Source organism: Rhamphochromis longiceps, linkage group LG14, assembly GCF_057381845.1.
Source record: "Rhamphochromis longiceps isolate RC_006_pf linkage group LG14, R_longiceps_female_GT1.1, whole genome shotgun sequence".
Lineage (NCBI taxonomy): Eukaryota > Metazoa > Chordata > Actinopteri > Cichliformes > Cichlidae > Rhamphochromis > Rhamphochromis longiceps.
The window spans coordinates 19816875-19841200 of NC_140570.1; the positions used below are offsets into that span (position 1 = coordinate 19816875).

General features: G+C 40.4%; 1 protein-coding gene across 4 annotated transcripts in view; it reads left to right on the forward strand.

The window, feature by feature from the left end:
• Positions 1-17461: 17461 nt before the first annotated feature.
• gria4a (glutamate receptor, ionotropic, AMPA 4a) overlaps positions 17462-24326 on the forward strand; it is a 123745-nt gene continuing 116880 nt past the window's right edge. For all 4 annotated transcript variants that reach the window (XR_014914737.1, XM_085429087.1, XM_085429085.1 and 1 more), the window contains exons 1-2: positions 17462-17839; positions 22887-23045. Coding sequence is in view for 3 of the 4 variants with exons in the window: in XM_085429087.1 (XP_085285213.1) it covers positions 17746-17839; positions 22887-23045 (253 nt within the window). In the remaining variant the exon portion in view is untranslated. The remainder of the gene's footprint in view (positions 17840-22886; positions 23046-24326) is intronic.

Consider the following 24326-nt stretch of genomic DNA (forward strand, 5'->3'; position numbering starts at 1 on the left):
GGTCATAAGGCAAACCTTTTTAAATTTCTAAATTACTGCCTGGAAGGAGCTATCAGACGTGATGATACCACAGTAATAGTTTTTACCTCTCGACATCATGAAGAAATATTAGACCAGGTAATAATCTGTAATTCTGATGACATAATCAAAATCATTAAATTTCTCTTTGCTTGGGGTTTTAATAATACATTCAAATCATGAAGAGAGGTCTGTATGGCCAAGAAAGGTTGATTACACTGAGTTCCAGCTGAATATTAACAAATTCAGGTCGACAGTGTCAGTGCCGTGTACGTGAAAGGTTGTTTAAACATGCAGGCCTGCTTGTGTTCATACATCATAATAGTTTAATTGCTGGTAACTTATATTTCCTCTGCTCAGCTCAAACTTACACATACAAACAATTTAGTTCAGTTCAATCAAGGTTTATTTATACAGCCTTAAATCACAACAACAATCACCTCAATGTGCTTTAGCCTGCACTAAAGACCCTACAGTAACACACATACACAAACACACAGACGCAAACCCAATTTGTAGTGCAGGCTTTTCTTAAACATACAGGCAATGACAGTAGTGTTAATAAATATTCAACTGCCGTGCACAAATGAAATACAGCCATGCACACACACACACGCATGTACACATTCAATGAGCTCACAAGTCGTAATCAGCTGCCATAAAAACCTTGGTGTAAACCCCTGCCTCCCCCTTAAATCCCAATAATTTCACTGAGGCCAATTCTCAGCAGGCTCTTTCAGCACACTGACATACCTTCAATCACACAGAGAGACACACACAAGTACTGTTGTATTCCATGTTTTAGATTACGCCTTAGGTTATTATAGTGAATGTGAGGGGTGGAGATGGTCAGATGCCTAGTTTGTCTGCTGATCAATTGAAGCCAATGACCTATTGAAGACAACATCATGGAGCTTACACCTTGTAAAAAACATGTATCTCCCTTCATGAGATACCAAACATACTGTTGATTTCAAATACAACTAAGATGCAAAATGTATCTCCTTTTTCCTTCTTTGACTTTCAAGAATCCTACTTCTCTTCCCTTATGTTTTGATGTACCTACGACCCAAGCACCTACTTATAAGCTCCAGAGAGCTATTTTCTCATTCCTCATTATAGTTCACCAACTTCTTATGTAACATATTTGTGGGGAGTGATGAGCAGCTTATATCCTGTATGCAAAAGTATAACTACAGAAATCCTTATTCAAAAACAAAAGCCTAAAAGATTTGTAAAGCAAACAGAGGGCAGTAACAAACAACTGATACAATGTATCTGTATCTGTATCTGAAATTATTTCAAACTGGTTCTCAAATGGTATCCACAGTCACCAGATCTTAATCCTACAGAGGGATGTGGTGGAATGTGTGATTTACATCATGGATCTGCAGCAACTATGTATTGTTATCATGTCAAAATGGATCAAAATCACTAAGGAATGTTTCCAACACCTTGTGAAGTCTCCACAATGAATTAAGGCAGTTCTGAAAGCAAAAGTGGGCATAACCTGTTACTAGCTAATCAAGTGACAGATGATAAGTGTGCATTAAAGAACATTTTTGTAGACTGTGTAGCTTTTTGGAAAATAATTTCGATTTTCATGTCAAGAATGCGAGGCAAATTGGTAGTTTCCAATGCTTCCAGTTTTGTTCATTCGTCTCTTTTCTATTAGAAAATAAGGTTTCATTAAATTCTTAATGCAATTGTCCATCCATCCATTTTTAGGTTCTTATCTGAGTCTGGTTCCCTGATGTATATATAAGTCAACAAAGAGATATAACCCCTTGAACATATCTTGGGTCTGCCCCATGATTTTCTCCCACCAGGACATGGCTAGCAGGTGCCTAGGAGTAATCCTAATCAGATGTCTAAGACACCTCATCTGGCTCCTTTCAAACTGGAGGAATAGTAACTTTATTTTGATTTGTTTCTGTAATCTTATTCTTTCAATCACTACCCAGAGTCCTTGTGCCCATAAATGAGGGCAGGAATGTAGACTGACTGGTAAATCAACAGCTTTGCTACATCCTTGAATATCCCTGAGAGAATAAAGAGCTGGTCCAGTTTTCCACAACTAGGATGAAAATACCATTTTTCCTCCTGATTCAGCTAGCAGACCAATCGTCCTTCCCAGCACTCTGGCATAGACCTTTCAAGGGAGGCTCCAGCGTATGATCCCTCTGAAGCTGGAAGAAGCTCACTGGTCCCCCTTCTTGAAAAGGGAACCACCATCCCAATCTGTCTGACTTCCAGGCAGTGTGGCAGAGGTGTGTCATCCAAGAGCTTTGAAAACCTCACAATGAATCTCATCCACCCCAGGATCCTGGCTACCAAGGAGCTGTTTAGCTACCTCAGTGATCTTGCCTCAAGTGCTAGGCAATCTACTCCATTCCTCTAAAGAAAGCATGTCAGTGGGATTCAAGTGAACCTTAACATATTCCTTTAATACGTTAAGGTTAGAAGTTAGAAGCACTGCAGCCATGGTGTGTAGTGTGGACAGCTAGACCCTAACCCATCTTGAGTTTCATAACAGTTTGCCAGAACCACTTCAAGGTCCACCAAAAGTCTTGTCACTAAGCTCTTCCCACACCTAGGGTTTTGCTTTGGTTGTTTCTAGCGTGAACCTCATCTTTTCCAATTGCCTATCAGCTGCTTCTGTAGTCCTACATGCCATTCAAGCTCAACATGACTTCTGCAGCTTGACAGCTCCCTTCACCTCTTGTGTTCACTATCTGATTTATACAATATTACATACATATTAAAACATTAGATATGCTGTAACTGTCATTATATTCAAATTATGTTTTCTCATAGAACAAAGAATTTTGTGATTTTTACATTAACTGATGACATGGTCATATTTAGAAGTCTTAACTAATCATTCATTTTGACACAATAAGCTAATGTTGCAGAATAACATATTTGACATGGGTGCAAATGTTGCCATTGATGTGACAGATGATGTTAAAACATTATATTTCAGTGAAAAAAAAATGTTTTTTTTATTTGTAATTAAATCCTTAAAAAAGTTAAAAAGAGCAGCGAGAGCAGCCAGATGTAGATGAAGAACATGACATGGGTAGACCATCATTCTAGCATGGAGGAAGAGAGGGAGGCAGAGGTTTGTGACCACTACATTAGCCTCTGTGCTTGTCTCCCTCCAGCACCATTAGCATATCATTAGAAAACATCTGAACTCACAGATGTTGGACGCTTAGCCTGGCAGGTTTGCTGGGAAACCAACACACACAAACACATGCACACACAGGCTCACTGCAAAGCTAATGTGTTCTCTTGGTGAACACACCACATCGAGACACACAATGAACGCCCAGATGTTTTTTGCTGGCTGATGGCAGGATGAGAGAAAAGGAGAAAGGACATGGTGCAGATCTGACTTAGGCTACGTTCACACTGCAGGTCTTAATGCTCAATTCCGATTTTTTGATCAAATCCGATTTTTTTGTCTGCTCGTTCACACTACAAATAAAATGCGACAGCAAACGCGCTCTAGTGTGAACGCTCAAAGCAGCAAAAGAAGATGTCACACACAACGCGCTCTGTTTAGACCCAGAGCAACAGTATTGTTTGACTGATGGCCCTTAATATAAAGACTTCGGACTTCACGTTTCCCAATTTTTGCTTTAAGTTATTTTGTTATTTACATAATAATGTAAATAACCTAATAATGATCCTTATTGCTGTTTAAGAGAGGAGCGGTGCTTCAAAGGATAGTTGCAGATTTCTGTCAGAATCTGCAGATTATACAGTACAAATAAAATGTTTACGTTGTCTTCCCAACAGTTTCACTAACATCTACACTGGATGGCTAGGAAGCGTTCGCGATGTCTTCTCGGGCGCTTCTCTGGCGCTGATAATTGGCTTCAGTGTGTCGGTGACGTAAAAGGCGGATTTAATGCGACTTGACCGTTCAAACAGCAGTCGCTTTCTAAAACATCGGATATGTATCGGATTCAGTACCACATACGAAAGTGACCCAGATCGGATTTGAAAATATCGGATTTGCGCCATTCACACTGTCATAGCATGATCGGATATGGGTCGCATAGGGTAAAAAAAAATCGGATTTGATGCGCTTTCGCCTGCAGTGTGAACGTAGCCTTAGAGGCCAGATAGAGAGATGCAGAGAGAGATTTTATTTCCATCCATTCACTTAAAACTACAATACAAAATATTCCATATGTACATGTGCATCACTATCAATGCAAGCCAAAGTGACAATTCTCATAGCCCTACGGGTGCTCAAATGCACATGTATGTGTTTAGATCTCTATGTCTGTATGCACTGGTAAACTTCCATTGGCAGCACTGCAGATTTATGTGTGTGTGCCTGAGCCTGAATGTTCAAATGGTCATATTATCAAAGCAGTTTAAAGCCATCTGCCAGCCTTTGGGGACAGTGCTGTCTGTGATCTGTCAAACAGTTTGCATTTAGTCTGCCTTGCCAGAAACCAGGCAGAGCATTTAGACAAGGTGTGTGAAGATCCAGGACCACTGCACAAGAGGGTAATCATTATCTGACAGGCACCCAGGGATGGCATTTAATGGTTTTGGCAACCGGCCCAGCTAAGTCATTTGCCTGCTGGCTCCAAACCATCTCCACAAGGATTCTTAAAAAGGGCAACTTAAGATACATGCAGACTTGAGTACAACAAATGCAGATTTTCTGAAGGCCCAAGGTACACAAGGTAATCTTAAAAACCAAATGAAACTATTTCAAATCCAATTTTGATAACATTAATTCCTTGCATGTAGTACTTTGGAAAAACAAGCAAAAGTACTGCAGATTGACCTTTCAGCACAAAAGGGAAGCAATTTACTTAATAAAAATAAGTAGAGGTGTGACAGTCCACATCGCAAGATCTTGCCGCGTTTGTGTTGCACAGCTAAATCGGGTAGTATTAAATGTGACTTTAAAGAATAATAATTGGATAACTACTATTGTCACAAAAAGGTGCGCAGAAAGAGCGAGATTGAGGTTGCAATAAATGTATCTTAATTTATAATCTGGTTAAAAAGTTTTCATTAAAAAAAAATCAAAGTCTTTCTACAAACGTATCTAATTTTTAGAAGAGCCCAGTGTGAAATTCAGATAAAGAGACTACTCTTAGTTTTAGCTGCAGCCTCTGGGTGACCTCAGCTCCCTCGCTATCAAGTGGTGTGTCCAACTGGCGAACACAGAAGGTGAAAACAAAGTAGCGGTTTCCTCTCATATCCTCCTGTTAATAAAGAGTTAATGTGATTTAACACCTTAATGCCTAGTGTATCATATTTAAAATGAATGAAATGAATTGAAAGAAGCATATATATTCCATATATAGCATATTTGAAAGCTGGATTATCTGTAGTTTTCCCACAAAGTATGTCCCTTATTCCTGGAGTGGTCTGTATTTTCCATTTCTCCCAGAGTCATTCTATTTCGTCCGTTTTTGAGAGAGGTGGGATTTTCAGTGACGGGTGTTACTACCTTTGCATGTGCTTCTGTTTGAATCTGAACTGTATTCTGCTTTAAATCTAAGATTAATATGGTTTCATGTACTTTCCCCTTCTTTCATGATAATTCCTCTCACGTCCAATACCCACATGTGAGCCAAATTAAGAGCAAGTGTTAGCCTCCACTTGTGCAAAGCTTGTACTTAATTGTACTATTTTTCAGTGTGTCATTTCTTGTTGTATTATTACCAAAATGTTACATGAGTTGTATTTCTATTTCATCCAAATACTGTAAGTACATTATATTTAATTTTACTGTTATATTTGGCTTCTGACTTTGACTTATTATTTTTAATTTTTCAAATAAAAGTTAAATCCATATATGCAAACTGTTTTATTTAGTTGCTGACAGAAAATACGAATGCATGCAGACCTACATACATAAATGCTTCGTCAGTAATAGTTTTATTAATAAAATGTTCCTCACTGGAGCCTCTGAACAACTCTCAGAATGTTCCTTTTGTGACGGTTGCATTTCATTCAAATCTCCCTTGCTGCTTTCCTTCAGGGGCTTTCTGCCTAAAAGGCTTCGTGATGGAGTGCTTTTTTAATAATAGTCAGTATTTTTTGTGTGTAGTTTAGTGAAGCTAGGAAATAAAGTACCTGATTAGGTTTAGGAATGGGTCATGGTCTGGATTAAAATACAACCTTTCAACAACCTGACCATGACTTAGACAATCCTCCTGGCAGAAAGCCTTAAAGGACCTCAACCACACCTAAACACATCCCATCACCCTGCTACATTGGGAAGCATTAGGACTTGAGTGCCACTTTATGAGTCTCTTCAATGAGCTCTTGTGTATTTATATTTAAGTCCCATGGACAGAACTCAATTTGATTAGAGGTTCCACAGAAACAAGTAGTGCCAAGGATACAGCAGTATGTTGCAACTATATCTGATAAACAAAGTGCTTGGTGAAGGACGTGAGAAACGTTATTTTAGTTGCAAGTTTTTCAGCATGTCTTCAAGACCTCTAATCCATATATGGCACAATATATTATAACGGCCACTTGATTTTGCCTCTTAGTGTACTCTGTCCACTGTGCTGGACTGTCTCAGGGTTGTCATTGCAAGTATGCTCCTATGTTTATGGATCTGGTGCTTAGGGCCCTTTCAAGTGCTGTCATGATTAGGGCCAATGTGCTACCTGTCTCTTTTTTAGCCAGTGATAGGATTTCTTCCTCTGTCTGGAGTGAATTGGTCTTCCGTGACATTTTCTTCTCCTCCTCCTAGTCATTTCCATCAGTCGTCTGCTGCCTTTGGCAGTTCTTGTAGCAGTTTGTCTCAGGGGGGCATTTCCCTGATGTATTCAAGGATGCTCCTTGTTTTATCCTGGATCATGGCTCTGACACTCACTTATCCATGTAGTCCTTCTTTTTGCTCTCCTCAAGCCTCAGCATGCTGGACCTTTGCTGGAACTGACGATTGTGGGGAGTTTTCATGTCTTGACATCAGTGACATCTGTCTCATCTCCACTGTTCAGCTGTGTATCAGATGACTGGTAGGACATTACAGTTTTTCTCAGTCGCTTTGGTGCATTTCTCACAACAGAATTGAACTCTCCACCACTACTAAGGCACTTCTCAAAACAATTAGTGCAAACTGCAAAACATGGTGGATAACTTGCAAAAGTGAGTCACTCCATCAAAAAGAAAAGTCAGGTGTCCAAAATAAGTTGTCAATGCATCAACAACAAATCCCTTGAGCAAAACAGATAATACATTCATCAAAAGCAAGTACTTATATCAATCAAAGTGTCAGGGCTGTCACAATTACAAGTCATTACACCAGCACCTTTGGTCACAAAATCAAATGGTTTGAACATGTTCTCATTGTGACGGATTTCTTTGTAGGTGCTTCCCAATGACATGTCAAGTCTGGACAGCATGCATGGCATGTTGAAAACCATAAATTGTAAAGGAAAATCAAGACACTCCATATGCACTCTTGATAATATTTAATTGAAACTGTTCACAGCATTGTGCAAACTGGGGAAATACAGTAAATCAAACATTTTACAGCAAACATAAACTCACTTAGACAGTAAACCTCACTCCAGTGGTTATGAAACAAAAAAACAAAACTGAAAAACAGACACTGCTGCATATCAATCATTGATATCTAGACGCTCCCGTCTGTCTGCCCACATATTTGCATCAACATCACAGCGAATGTCAGCTCTATCGATGCATCGGGGAAAGTATCTTCTGGAGTGTCAACTCCACTCTCTGCAGGACTCTGCTGTGATGTCATCACAAGCTGCATCCATAGCTGCTAGCAGGGTCATTTGGGTATGTGGATGCCTGTCATATACCTTCCACCTCCAGAAAGAGAAAAACTCCTCAATTGGATTTAGGAATGGAGTGTAAGGAGGAAGAAACTCCATAAGTATCCTGTCGTGTGCTGCAAACCACTGCCCGACTACAGCAGAGTGATGGAAGCTAACATTATCCCAAACCACTACATACATTGTCCGATTGTCACCAGGATCATCCCTTTCATTTTGTGGGATTAGGTCCCTATAAAGAGCGTCCAGAAAAGCCAACCGGTGTTGTGTATTGTATGCACCAATACGAGGAATATGGGTGTGAACGCCATTTTCTGAGATTGCTGCACACATTGAAATATTTCCTCCTCGTTGGCCTGGGACATCAATGGTGGCTATTTCTCCAATGTGATTTCGTTCACGCCTTTTGCAAGATTGAATCCCGCTTCGTCAAGATATACAAACGTGTGCAGGGGTTTCATGGAAACTCCTTAAAAATAGGGTTTTCAAAATGGGTGTACAAAGTGTTTGACAAGATGTTCAACAATTTTGAGTGCACTGACACAAGCAATGAAATGAAGACTATTAGTTGTGAGGACAATGACTATTCAGCCGGTACAAGTATGAATAATTGTGACATTCATGATAAAAGAAAGGAGATAGTGATGAATAGGAAGTCAAACGTGACCATTCTTTAGATATTTGTACTCACTCAACTGCTTCATGTCCAAAGGCATTTGCCTTTGGACGCAGTGAACGTGAAACCGCCACAGGGTTGTGCCAAAACGACTACATGTTGTGGTGGTTGAACTAACTGTTGTGCAATGTTTAATTCTGTTGTGAGAAATGCACCAAAGCGACTGAGAAAAACTGTAAACCTCACTCCAGTGGTTATGAAACAAAAAAACAAAACTGAAAAACAGACACTGCTGCATATCAATCATTGATATCTAGACGCTCCCGTCTGTCTGCCCACATATTTGCATCAACATCACAGCGAATGTCAGCTCTATCGATGCATCGGGGAAAGTATCTTCTGGAGTGTCAACTCCACTCTCTGCAGGACTCTGCTGTGATGTCATCACAAGCTGCATCCATAGCTGCTAGCAGGGTCATTTGGGTATGTGGATGCCTGTCATATACCTTCCACCTCCAGAAAGAGAAAAACTCCTCAATTGGATTTAGGAATGGAGTGTAAGGAGGAAGAAACTCCATAAGTATCCTGTCGTGTGCTGCAAACCACTGCCCGACTACAGCAGAGTGATGGAAGCTAACATTATCCCAAACCACTACATACATTGTCCGATTGTCACCAGGATCATCCCTTTCATTTTGTGGGATTAGGTCCCTATAAAGAGCGTCCAGAAAAGCCAACCGGTGTTGTGTATTGTATGCACCAATACGAGGAATATGGGTGTGAACGCCATTTTCTGAGATTGCTGCACACATTGAAATATTTCCTCCTCGTTGGCCTGGGACATCAATGGTGGCTATTTCTCCAATGTGATTTCGTTCACGCCTTTTGCAAGATTGAATCCCGCTTCGTCAAGATATACAAACGTGTGCAGGGGTTTCATGGAAACTCCTTAAAAATAGGGTTTTCAAAATGGGTGTACAAAGTGTTTGACAAGATGTTCAACAATTTTGAGTGCACTGACACAAGCAATGAAATGAAGACTATTAGTTGTGAGGACAATGACTATTCAGCCGGTACAAGTATGAATAATTGTGACATTCATGATAAAAGAAAGGAGATAGTGATGAATAGGAAGTCAAACGTGACCATTCTTTAGATATTTGTACTCACTCAACTGCTTCATGTCCAAAGGCATTTGCCTTTGGACGCAGTGAACGTGAAACCGCCACAGGGTTGTGCCAAAACGACTACATGTTGTGGTGGTTGAACTAACTGTTGTGCAATGTTTAATTCTGTTGTGAGAAATGCACCAAAGCGACTGAGAAAAACTGTAATGGCTTATGAGTTATACACATCACTGTGCTGGCTTCTCAATACATAACTTGTGTGTGTGTGTATACACATCTGTATTATTTATGCACTAACTCTGCATTATTCATGTGTTTATGGTTAGTATTTAAACATTAGACAATATCACTCCTTCAAAAAAAGAACAAATACATAAATTGCAACCTGTTAAGATAATGATGAGCACAACACTGCTGGCTTAATCTCTGAATTACTAGCTTCCTCACAGTTGTAGCTGCCTCTAATTTAGCCTGACGTTAATTCTTGCCGGTAGTCATATTGATGCGGCACACTGCCACTCTGTCACTGAATCAAACCATAATAGCATTTATTTACAAGTCATGGTTTACTGGCACAGAGGGCTCTGATTTCACAGGTGTGGGAGAGACTGAGCACAGTCTGTAACCATAATCTGCATATTTCCTCAGTCATCGATGTGCTCTGCAAAGACCTTCAAATCTCTTCAGAGGTTTGTGTAACTACTCAATGTGTGGGCTGTCGCTCCAGCCTTGCGCAACTGCCGAACATGTTGCTTTAAGTCTTTCACACCTAAATTTTGATTTAAATTTGTATTGATCTGTTACTTTCACTGAGCACACTGACGTCTATCTACACTTTCAATATGCATGCCAGTTTTTTGGGGGGAAAAAGCTGCATTTTATAGTAATGGGTGTAAAAATGACCAAGACCTATGTCTACATTATATCCCCACTGTCATCATTTAGGGCCATTACTAAGCATGCATTTTTTAACAGTCTGAAGTCACATGAGCTAAACAATAGCTGCTACGTGTTATAAATGCACTGGTCACCGGATGTCATTGATTTGCATTGATCGTCACTCTACTTAGAGTAATGCAGCTCCAACCTCGTGGTGTAATACAATCCATTGATGCATATCTACAAATGCTCCTTTTTTTGGTCTGTTTTCAACAAGGTGCAAGCTGGCTAAAGGGAAGCTGGGCCATAGGACACAATTTGACATGGTACTACAGGTCAAGTTGCAGGAAGGGAAGGGTTGGGGACAAGAATTAGATAAAAAGATAAAGTAGAGGGAAGACTACTGAGAGGTCTGATAGATTATGATATCAACATAATGAAGTGCTAACAGAAATAAGGGAGGGTTAAAAAGAGAGTGGGGAAGGAGGAATATGGTTATGTGAATATGGTTAAAAGGATGAGTCACAGAGACCATGGTTAAGGTAGAGGATGAAGCTGAAGAGCTGTAGGAAGTATGCGGAAGGTGGGGAAGGAGGAGGTGATGGGGAGGAGGAAGAGGACATTTAGACTGATGAGTCAGCACAAGAAAGAGAATGATGGATGAATAACCAGCACTCAAAGTGGAGGGGATGATGGTTATTTCTTGTAACCTTTTAAGCACGAGTGGTGACAAGTTGCTCAGTGGCTGCTGGAAACACAACTTACGATCTAACAGACAGACAGACAGACAGACAGACAGACAGACAGACAGACAGACAGACAGACAGACAGACAGACAGACAGACAGACAGACAGACAGACAGATAGATAGATAGATAGATAGATAGATAGATAGATAGATAGATAGATAGATAGATAGATAGATAGATAGATAGATAGATAGATAGATAGATAGATAGATAGATTGATTCTTTGTTATTAAATATTCCACAGTCAGCTGTTAGTGGTATTATAAAAAGTAAAAGTGATTGGGTGCAACTGCAACAGCATTATAAAGTGGTAGGCCACATAAAATCACAGAGCGGAGGCCAGTGGATGCTGAGGCGCATAGTGTCAATCGCTACAGACCGTCAAACTTCATGTGGCCTTCAGATTACCACAAAAGCAGTGCATAGAGAGCTTCATGGAATGAGCTTCCTTCGTCAAGTAGAGCATCTCTATGCTCACAACTTTGTAATAGCAGTTTGGACATGGCCCATTTCTGTTCCAGCATATCTGCAAACAGTGCACAAAGCAAGATCCATAAAGACATGGATGAGGGAGTTTGAGGGAGACATACCACGTATGGGATGAATTAGAGTAAAGATTGCTAGCCAGGCCTTCTTGTCCAACATCATTGTCTGACCTCACAAATGTGGTTGGAAGAACTCCTTCTGGAAGAATGCTCCCACACACTCTTAAACCGTCTGTCTGTTTGACAGAGTGTGTTAATGGTCCGTAATGATGACGAGAGAGCTGAGTGTAAAAGCGAAACTCTCCATTTACTGGTCGATCTACGTCCCTGCCCTCACCTATGGCCACGAACTATGGGTAGGGACCGAAAGAACGAGATCGCGGATACAAGCGGCGGAAATGAGCTTCCTCCAAAGGATAGCTGGCCTCTCCCTTAGAGACAGGGTGAGAAGTTCAGCCATCCGGGAGGGGCTCAGTAGAGCCGCTGCTCCTCCACATCGAAAGGAGCCAGCTGAGGTGGTTCGGGCATCTGATAAGGATGCCTCCTGGGCGCCTCCTGGGTGAGGTGTTCCAGGCATGTCCCACCGGGAGGAGGCCCCGGGGCAGACCCAGGACATGCTGGAGAGATTATATCTCCGGCTGGCCTGGGAACGCCTTGGTGTTCTCCCGGATAAGCTAGAAGAGGTGGCTGGGGAGAGGGAGGTCTGGGCTTCTCTGCTTAGGCTGCTGCCCCCGTGACCCAGCCCCAGATAAAGCTGAAGAAGATGGTTGGATGGATGGACACTCTTAAACCTTGAGTAAGGCCATCCCAGAAGAGCTGAAGCTGTTATAGCTGCAGAGGGTGGGCTGGCATCATATTAAACCCTATGGATTGATTATGGGATGTCACTCAAGTTCATATGCGTGTGAAAACAAACGAGTGAATACTTTTGGCGATATAGTGTATCTTACTATATTAGTTTACTGATGATAAATTAAATGCAGTAGAAGGTGTTTAGTAACATGAAATATGGCAACAGTGATTAAAACTGGATTGCTTATTTAAACTTTCAGGAAACAGTCGAATGAAAAGTAAAAATTTCTTTTTCACTTTACACCCATTCTGGTTTGAGTCAGCTGAAAAAGCAAACACGAGAGTGTCATTTACTACAAGCCTATGGGACTCTTTGTTGATCGGTCGTTTTTACTGGGGTGGTATATTGACTGTGAACTTAGCAAATGACTTCAATCCAGCAGAGGAAGAGAATGCCTCAGAGGCAATGTATATATTGATGAATGGATTCAGAAATTGGTTACAGCTAGATATTGCAAGATATGAGGGAATGTGCAATCATTTTCTGCTGTAGCATTATCTGTATTGACTTGCTATGAGTAGAACAGAAGTATATAGACAGAACTAAAAACTCTCCTTTCTATATCGTCTTCATTTAGTTATTTTTTCTGTCTACTTTCCAGGCCGCGGAACAATATAATATATATATAATGCAACATGCTACCTTTTGAATGCTGGGAATTTGTATTTGTAAACGGTCCAAAAAGTATGTGACAGGTGACAAATGATCTCTTTGTCTATTGCTGTCCACCACAGGTCAGCCTAAAATAATCCTGTTATTGATCCCTGCAAAAACAAGCCACGTCTGAGAAGCTTTCAGAACAAGCAGACAGCCATTTATGTAGTTATAGGTATTTAAGTATGTAGTTCATCATTCTTGCTTTCTGTGCAATGAACATTTGTGCATAAAAAGCCACGGGGAAAGGCACTTTCAAAAAAAAAATAAAGTTCTTGCCTGTAGCACACATACTGTGAAGTCTCACAAGATGAATTCTCTCAGGATCAGGATCTTGCAAATCTTGCAAAAGCCCAGCTGCCTTGCAAGCAATAATATTCACTTTAAGAAACTATTCATGTTATTATTTTTAAAGCATCCTCATGTTAATTTCATCCATCCATGCATGCCCAGACCTCCTTCTCCCCATCCACATCTTTCAAGCTCTTCCAGGCGGACACTGAAGCATTCTCAAGTGAGCAGATATACATAATCTTTCCAGCATATCCTCAGTCTACCCAGCAACTCTCTCCCAGTAGAACATGCCAGTGCTTATACACTCAACAGTGCACGCTGGAGGTCAACCTTCAGTGAAGCCAACAGAATCCCGACATCCTTTGCCTGCATCCAGAGCTTCTGTTCATAAAAGTTAAGAACATCATCAGTGATAAAAGGGCAGCACTGGCGAAGTTCATTATCCACTGGGTATGAGTCTGACTTTTGACTGGTAGTGCAAAACAAACTCTAATTGTGTTTGTACGGGGATGAAATAGCCATGGCAATGGGACCCTTACGCCTGAAGCACCCTGAAAGGAACATGGTCCAATACCTTTTCCAAGCTTCTCTCCCACTGCTGGCTTTAGGTTGGAGGCCTGATATCCCACAGGCCGGCTCCTCACTCTCATCAAATTTTCCTTGGTAGATCCCATCAGGGACAAGCAGCCTTTGACAACATAACTCCTTTGATCACACAGGCATGCAAACCCCTCCAACACAGTAAAGTGGTCATTCATGAAGAAACTTCTGCATGGTGCCTTGTGTAAACTTCACCCTGCAACAAACACTAGGTTATGCAAAGCGGAGCACTGAACTGTAGCTTTTACTGAATACTAGAAAAGATATTTTTTATTAAAAATTAAAAACCTTTTATTTTGAATGTTTTATAACATTCACAATTGATAACATAAGCACTGATATTGTATCTCAGTCATGATCCATCTAATGCATTTTTGAGGCAACGGAAAAAACAAACCAAATTCAAAAAGTCAATAAATGTCATTTAGTTGCTGCATGTTTGACATTTTAAATATTTTTATGAACTGTTTTTGAAAAAAAAAATCATCTGGTAAAAAAAGGAGTTAAAGTGTTTTGTCACATATTCTTTGTAATTGCCGTACTTTTCTTTGGATACAGTACACTTCACATTTATTTCATCCTTGAGCTGCAACATCAGCTGGCCAGGCAATAATTTAATGATTTAATAATCAGTCGGTACATCAGTTTGATTCAGTGGCTGCTTTGTTTTGATTGTTCAGTTTGCCTTACACACAAACAAAGCCACTGATACACACATCTCAGTCATATGGTGTTCTTGTGCCGTTGAAATGGGACCACCTGGAAGATGAAACCAGTGGAATCCAGATGTCGGTTATTATGGTGAACTTGTTCTTTTTGGGTATACTCAGGAATGCCAAGTTTCTGCCTCTCTAGAAGATGTTCAAATTACAATCTGAATATTTTTGTGTGAAGATTTTACCACAGTTTACATTGACTAATAAAATACATTTTTACATGTATATCGTAGAGTTAACAGTTATTAAACTGCTACCTGCTTTTGCCAGCTTTGCTTTCTGTATGACTAAACTTTTAAAAATTACTGTGGGGTTTTATTTATTGTCATCACTGTTTAAAATGACTATATCAGTAATGTGGAAAAGCTAAGTGGTTGTTTTTGAAGCCGCTGATGTCCAGAGTTGATTTCTAATGGCATTGCGTTGTTGCAGAAAGTGACTTGGCAAGTGACAGTGGTAAAAGCCATTATTACATTCAGTGAGCTTAAATTCAACGACCGGGACATTTACACTCCACAGTTTTAAATATGAGGTGGTTCTGTGCTCAAAATAAACCACAATAAATGTCCATTACCATGCAACAAATTATTGTACAGATGGCTTAGCCCTGGACTGAAAACTCTGAGAAAATATCTTCACTTTGGGTTCCCAACACCACATTCTGCTCACTCTGGCAAGTGACTTTTGTACAAAGCAGCACAATGGATCAGTGGATCTGTGGCTTTAGTCTGGACAGAGGCCATTCTGGCATGCATTTGTATTGTCTGCAACACAGTTAGAAAATGTTCACATAGATAGTCCACATATACATGATATGAAGAGTAAGCAGTGCTACTGAATTTCTGAGATCCTATGAGATCCTTTCCATTACAGCCACATTGCAATACTTGGTATAATTATATCTATGTATAAGTTTACATTAGACTTCACCAAAACAAGTGATTATCAAGTAGATTACTACAATTTGCATACCTGACTAAATTAAAATGTCAGAAAATGTATATATAAGTGTATCTTATGTGGCATACACAATAATGCCATCCGGCCAAGTAACAGTCACAGTAGGAGGTAGGTACTAATTAGCACACCTTTGTCCAGAGGGAAGTAACTCATCAGCATTATGTTCTGGTGTGATGATTGTTTTTAGCGATACCTGCAGATTGTTTGCTCTCAGCGGCACATGGTGTGAGAGCAGTGACGAGTCAGCCTGCCTGTAGCGCAGTTTGACTTCAGCACCATGGACAGATTTCGTCAGTGCGGTGGAGGAACTTGAGGCTTCAAACTGCTGGACACTGGTTTGCAGGACTCTGAATATACATGAACCCTCAGCGTGTAGCTTTTGAGCTTTTGAATATAAAATGCTTGTACATGATACTGCCCGATGGAGGTAAACAACCAGCCAAGATCAACGATGCCACCCTGTTTATCCAAGCACTCTAATAAGGCCAGGCTACAATAAGATGCAGAGTGTTTGCTTCTATGGAAAAACTCTAGCTTTAAATCAAATACAATCAACCGTTTGCATGCTGCTTCATCGCGGAAAGAGAGTCTTAATTGTAAGTGAATTAACATTCTCGGAAGGTAGAGATGTATAGTGGAAAATGTAAGAAAATGTTGAACTCGCATTTTTCCAGGCTGTTTGATTTAGTCGCATGTTCTTGCAACCGACCGGGAAAACCCTTCAAAGACGGGCAGAGTACATCTTTCACTGGGACAAGCCGTGAAGCAACCCTTTCGTTTTGCCATCTGGAAAAATGAAACTGTGCTCTCCACCGTGTAACTACGCGATCCCAGACCGTCTGTCAGTTTTACCGACCTGCTACCGGCAGGCTAGATTAAACGACTCTGAATGGGATACGGCATTAACATAACGCACTCTAACACGGAGTACTCCGGGCTATGATTCCCTTTCCGCCGTTTTATTCCCTTATTCTAAGCTATTCCGACTATCTCATTATTTCAGACTTTTATGAGCCCGTGTCAAGGAATGGTCGCACCGTCTCTCTTGTATTTGCAGTTTTCCCCTCACTGGGCAGATGTTTGCGCTCACGGGGTCGTGACGTTGAAATAACGATGATTTTAGCTGAAACTCGGGACGCGAACGGCGTCCGGCAGTTAAAGAGAGCTTGAGGTTTCCCTCACAGGTTTGCACAGGTTGGACAAACATATTCCGCTCTAACAGCGGAGTGGAGCGCTGCGTGAGGATGGATTGGGTTCGTAATGTAATTAGTTATTCACCAGCGCGCGTTCTCTGACACTCTTTCTCACTTTGGACTTAAACCCCACCAACAACAACGCCACCCCCAAAAACCCAACAGTATATATGTTAAACGTCGCATTTTCAAATTAATCACTTTGATTTTCTGACTTTATGCCCCGCGCACCCCTTTTGTGAATCATTCATTGACAGATTAAACATGAGTTCTGTTGTTTTGTTTTTCTCTCCACTTTAACCCGTCCAGAATTTACCATTTGGGTTCAAGCAAACCTAAAGACGTCGGAGAAGGAGGGTGGAAGATGTAGAAGGAGATGGAGAAACAGTCCGTCTAACCCTGGGTGAGTGAGTGAGCGAGTGAGAGACAGAGCAGGGGCGGACGAGCTGAAGAGAGAGAGAGACTGGGCGCGCATGTCCAGTTCTTCCATGCAGGCTGTTCTCCCTGCTCGCCAATCATTCTACGAGTTTCCCCTCACTCTTTCTCTCTCCCTGTGTTCACATGTGCACCGGACCCACAGCTTTCTTCTGAGCGGACACTGCAGGGAAAGAACCGACCGAAACCACCATGGAATAGGAATACGACCCGGGAAACGGGGGAAAATAAAACCTCTCTTATCTTCTTCTCTCTTTTTTCCCCGTCTCTTTTTTTCTAGCGCCTTTTTCTGTCTTTTCGCATCTTCCCCATCTCCCTCGATGTCTCTCAACAGTTTCTGAAGGGATTGAATTAAAGAAAAATGAGGATTATAATTTTTTCTTGGCACTTTCTCGGGGTGTATTCCGCCCTTTGGGGGCTGGCGACAGGGGCTTTCCCCAGCTCAGTGCAGATAGGTGAGTTGGATGATTACTGATTTTACGCACGGACACTCAGATCTGACACACTAAGCGGAATTTTGGTGGATTTTTAGCGGACAGCAGTCACCATGAAAAAAAGGTGCACCAGGACCCAGCAAACCATAAGATTCTGTAAAACACGAGAAATCCACTTAAGAATGAAGGAACAGAAGAACATATAACTATAGGAACATTCCCTCTGTGGTGCATCTTTTCTTACTTTTATTATTATTTTTCTAATCCAAGATATTTTAGTGCTGGTTTGGTTGTGACTCATATGGTTTATAAATGCACACAAACGCTTTCACTCTGTCTGTCCTTCTAATGTATTTGCGTGTATTTTACACGCTGTTCGGGGCTCATGAATGTTTCAGCGAGCTTTGTTCCCTTCTAGTCTTCTTCAGTGTTTAGACACTGCAGTATTCTCTCTCTCTCTCTCACACACACACACACACACACACACACACACACACACACACACACACACACACACACACACACACACACACACACACACACACACACACACACTCTTTCTCTCTCTCTCTCGCTGTCTGCCCTTTTCCAGTTACCCCGTGTCAGTGCGGGATGAGCCTGTATTTCAAGCCATCTAATAGATCTGAGATGAAGTTAACTGCATCTGAATCATGGGTTTACTCATATGAACCACCACACATGCTCAGAATCTCTTCCTCCCCTTCTTTGCTTCACGCACAAACATACACACATCCAGCCAGGCATGTGTGTGATAATGAATGCACTGCATCACTCCTTGTGGGGGGCAGCTGGGAGGTCCTATAATGAGATTCGCCTCCTTGACTCTGTCTCTCTACAGCTGCCAATAAACTTAATGCGCTAAATATTTCCTGATTTTATACACACAGGTATACGCATACACACATACACACATTTGCACTGATATTCAAGCATGGATGTGCACACATACACTGTCCACATACAGTTAGAGTAATGCACACCTGGTGTATTCTGCGCATTTGAGTAGTTACAAATGTCAAGCACGCATCTAAACATTCAACAACACATGCTCACAGTGAACATGCTTGCATACGTCTACATGCTGCATGAAGCATGCACGATCATGCTAAAGCACACACATGCAGTCTTTTCTTCCCTCCTTCTGGCCAGCCTCCTTAAAACACTCCAATATACATACATGATCATCCACTTGGCTCTCGGGCTGACTTGAGAAGTCATTTGCATATCTCTGCATTGCACACAAGTGTAATGCCATTGGATGCACAGACAATTTTTTTTTACATACGTGTGTTTGAAAAAGAGAGTGTGAGACAAAGAAGAATAAAGATGCGAATATGTAGAAAAAATTATTTGACAAACTACTGCAATGACGTCCTCATCTAGTTTCAGTACGTGTTAAGTGTGTTTGTATGTGTGTGCGTGTGTGTGTGTTCTCTCAGAGGATATTTTACCCTAAAACTAAAATATATTTTCATTTTTGAACAAGCCACTTGGAATTTCTAATCATAAGCCATACAACAATTCAGTTTTGGATGAAATTGTAATGTTTGCACAAAATTATTTCTTGTGAAATTTGCGCAGTTCCCACACATGCTCCAGCTGTAAGGTCTTCTCTGTGTATGTGTACAGACGTGTGTCTTGATATTTGGAGATGATTTCTCTGGGCTTTGTAGAAGAAACACTAGAAATCAGAGTGAAGCTGATGTATTAAAGGGACACATGCAGCCACATGGATAAGTGACATGTTATGTTGTGATAATTGCTTTGTTCAATATGCTCTGCCTCCCAACTCCTCCCCTGTCATTCCTTTCTCAACCCCTCTTCTCCTCTCTCTCTCGCAAAGCAATGTCAAGGCTTCACAGTCTGCTCATGTAATCCAATTCAGTTGACTTGAGCCTGACTCGGTTGAAACTAATTCACGTTGGTTTTCCTCAAGTCGTAATGTTAGGCAGAATTAATTTATGTGATTATCTTAACGTCAATGTCAATCTTTATTTCAATAGAACAAAGCAACAAGGATGACCTAGTGCTTTACAAAACAAACAAGATAAAATCTTAGCTCAGTAAAATAAGCACAACAAAACAAAACATAAAAACAAATAAATACAATTAAATGTGACTAAAAACAAACCAAAAAAGACACCACAACATAAAAAAGACATTAATGGGACTCAAGAGTAACAGGAAGTCCAACTGAACTGGAATTAAACGGCAAAATAGAAAAAGGGAGTTTTAAGATGGGATTTAAAAGACTGTATAGACTGCAGTACAAATATCAAGTGGCAGGTTTTTCCACTAGAGGCTGCAACTGCAAAAGCCCGATCCCCTCTATGCTTAAATTAAGACCTCGGCTGCACTAAGAGCATCAGGAAAGATGATCTCCGTGCTCTTTTTGGGGTTATATAAGTTGAGCAGCTTGGTTAAACAGCTGTGTGCTATACCATTTAAAATTTGAGCAAATTTAAATAAAATGTTCAAATCAATCCAAAAAACGGACAGGTAAACGGACAGCGTGTAAATCTGTTAAAACTCCAATGATGCGCTCATGCCTTCTAATACCTGTTAAAATCGCAAGATTTGCAAGATAAATTGCAAGATCCTGATCCTGAGCACTTATAGCTAAACAACAAACCGCCTGGACTTATAGATGCCCTACAAGGGACTACTTGCCAGTAAGCGCTACAGGTGTGTTTTTTTAGTTATGACACTAAATAAATGATTTATCCAAGTACTTGCTAAGTATTTTAAAGATACAAGAAAGTGACTGACTGCGAGTTGCTTTCATACGTACAATTTTAATATGTACCTAACACAAGCCATGACTGTTAACAGCACTGACTGCTCGATAGCTCTAAAAGCTCCTTTAGGTTGTGGCTTAATTTTATTGTCTTCTGACTGCCGAGTACATTTGTGATTGACGTTTAAAACAGTTTACAACACAACATTCCAGATGGTTCAGTCAAACAGACCATTTCGCTCACTGGTTTTCTCTCTTCTTTGGTGGTTGGAGGTTCATTGCTGCCATCCATCTGTTGGAGTGAATCAGGTGAAAAATCCATTTTTTTCAGTGTTTTAGCTGATATAATTTTGCTATGTTATGTTATCTTAACACAGCTTAGGCTGCTGATGTGTAGTTTACAAGGGGTTATTCTTTGCATATGAGGTGATATGAAAAAAAACTCTAAACATTTTCACATCACTCTTTGCAGTCCTGTGAAAAACTAAGTACACCCTTAATGTTTCCACAGGAATTAGGAAGGTAAGTAGATGCCAGATGCTGCCAGATATTTGATCACCTCATCATGAGCAAGTTTAAGCACCTCTAGAAAAAGAGACCTTTTGCCAGTTTATAATTTTGAAGCATTCGGGTATTACTTGGCAAAATACCACAAAGATTGGACCTCCCAGTGAATTTGCACCATGGTTAGACTGCGTAATGGAAAAGTTCATGAAAAGATTGAATAAGTATGTCCTGAATGGGTTTTCTGCAGAAAGCCTCTTCAAAATAGAACATGGCAGCATTGCTTAGGTTTGCAAAGCTGAACCTGAACAAATGACAAGACTTTTTGAACAATGAGCTTGTTTTTCAGCCACAGTGGTCCTTAAATTCTGCTGTACACCAAAGTGTTCTAGAGTCAAATGGGAGGTCATCTGTTCGACAGCTAAACCTTAGCTAATATTGAGTCACGCAGCAGGACGATGACTATCCCAAGCATAGCAATAACCTACAACAGAACGGCTGAAAAAGAAAAGACTCAAGCTGTCAGCATGACACAGTCAAATTTCAGTGCTCACACTGACTGAAATGCTGAGATGAACATTAACAGAACTGTGCATGAACAAACCTCAATGAATTTTAGTAACGCAAAGAAGAGTTGGCCAAAATATCTCTATCATGATGTGAGAGACTGATGAAGTTATAATAAAGTTGTTTTTGAAGTGAAGTTTTTGCTTCTAAAGGTGCTGAATCATGGGGTGTACTTAGTTTTTCACTAGACTGCAGTGAAAAACTTCATGTCTCCCTACGCTCCTCTTTTTAGTGGGTGGGTCACTCTCAGAGCTTTTCAAACATTGTCTCACCCACTTATTTAATTCATATTTTGTTCCATTTATATCTCACTGAAGGCAAATACCTAGCATATCTATAACATTTTTGATCTCTTCTGTTGATTTTAGAAGTTACTGGTGTTATATTACAGGTAGCATATTTTTTCAAGGTTAAAGAACAGAATCTTTTCCATTGAGAATGTATGGAAAAGATTACATGACCTTTAACAGCTTTTCCCCCATTTTTTTCTTTCTTTCCTTTCTAGTACAGGTAGTAACCTGTCAGTCCCATCTATCTCTCTAGTTCTTTTCCTACATATCTGTATAAGTTTTATCTTCTTGTTAATTTGGCCTTTTTTCCTGTTTTATGCAATACAGCTACCTTTTCTGTTTCTTCCTACCTCTTCTTCTCATTCTCTTTCACTGAACTGCATGAGGGGAAGCTCTCATTTTTTAAAAAAAAAAACAATGACTTTTAACGCTTGCTCTCTGTTACTCTGTGTTTTTTCATGGCATATTCTCCTCCTTTATTTGGCTGACCCTTTTTGATCTGTTTTCTTTTAAGTCCTCTCAGACTCATTATCTCTTTGATGGCTTTCCCGACAGCTTAGTCGTTTCTCTTTTCTTCTCCTTTCCTCTCCATCTCTCTGTCTTTCTCAGATTTCATCAATGCAGTCTGCAGTGTGAGCCTCCATAAATGTGTTGGTATTCATGTTTGTGCGTGAGACAGAGAGCGAGAATGTTCTAAAAGACAAATTACCTTTTATAACAAAGCTAATGAAGATCTTGGCTATCTCCTCACTTCTCCCCTCCTCTGTTTTTCTCTGCCCTCCCCATTTATCTTTCGTTCCCCTCATTACTCTTCTACCTGTCACTCTCCGTCTTTCGCGACTTTTCCCACCCGACCCCTCTCCGCCTCACAATAACTCACTTCCTTTCTTTTGAATCATGTTTCTTACCTTCTTGGCCTCTCTTCTTCTCTCTTTGTCCCTCTTTCTAGGTGGATTGTTCATTAGGAATACTGATCAGGAGTATACAGCTTTTCGACTAGCTATCTTCCTTCACAACACCAGCCCTAATGCTACGGAAGCTCCCTTTAACCTGGTTCCACATGTGGACAACATAGAGACTGCCAACAGCTTTGCAGTCACCAATGCATGTAAGTACTTAACTATGTAGCTGGTTAAACAACAAATGCGTACAGTATGCCTCTCTCTCCATGCCTTTTGCTCCCTTTAGCTAATCTGTCATTACCATTTTAGATAAATATTTGTTTTATTTTCTACCTGAAGTTGTTCAAAGGATCAAACTGTAACCGTATTTTAAACGCACAGTATCATATCTTGCTTCGAGCGGTCTTTTTCTTCAAATTGATGTTTTAAAGTGCTGATTTTAGACACTGTACAAGACAATGAAACAGTGATAAATGCTAAAGTCGTTGCTGTGTGGCATTTTGAAGCACTGTCAAGTGGTTAATTCTGTTGGCAGTTGTTACCCAGACTGATTTATTTCATTCTCTTCTATTCACATCATCACTCCCATCTGTAAAAGGATAACATAACCCATCACAAAATATTGCAGGCTGTTACAAGTATAAAATTAGTCTGGGAACTGTTGCAGACAGTGTTTAATATGGGTCCTTTGTGTTCAGAACAGAGGGGAACAGTTGGTGCTTGTGTCCTCTCTGATCTTTTGAAAGATGACAGCTAATCTTTCACCATCCCTGTCTGTTCATGAGGGGATGACATCTAATCCTTCAAACTCCCTGTCGACCTGGAAGCCTACGAGAGAGATTTTACGATGTTTGCGCTCGCAAGGTAGTGTTAACAAGGCTATATGGGCAGCTGGTTGGCGATATGTCAGAACTGCTGCACATGCTGCAGGTTTCTCTGGGTTTTTCATAGAGGAGCCCCAACTGTGGAATACCGATTTTTGCCAGAAGCTATTTTCTTTCCAAGAATTGTAAGTGACAACATATGGACACAAAATTTAATTCCACTCAATGCAATTTGCATAATGAAAGCATTTAAGTGACAGTATAAATAAAGTGCTCTGCCATTGGAAAGAGATACCAAAAATGAGCTTTTGAGTTTACCTGACCAATCTTACCTTACCAAACAAAATAAGATGGAACAGATTTATTTAAAAAAAAATCACATGTCAGGTACTTACATCATTTTACAGTATGTTTAAAACTTCACTAGATTACAGGACATCCACCCTTTTCTCTTTTTCACTCAGCTCCATTATTTTTTTCTTAACTGCTTTGATCCTTTGCTCATACCGAGGCTGCTGGCTTGCGGCTCTAAGCTCTGGATAGCGTTAGCTTTAACACATTTTTCTTTGTTGGCTATTTTTATTTATTTATTTATTTTACATATTTGCACATCTACATGTGTAAGATCATCAAAAACATTTTAATATTACACAAAATTAAACA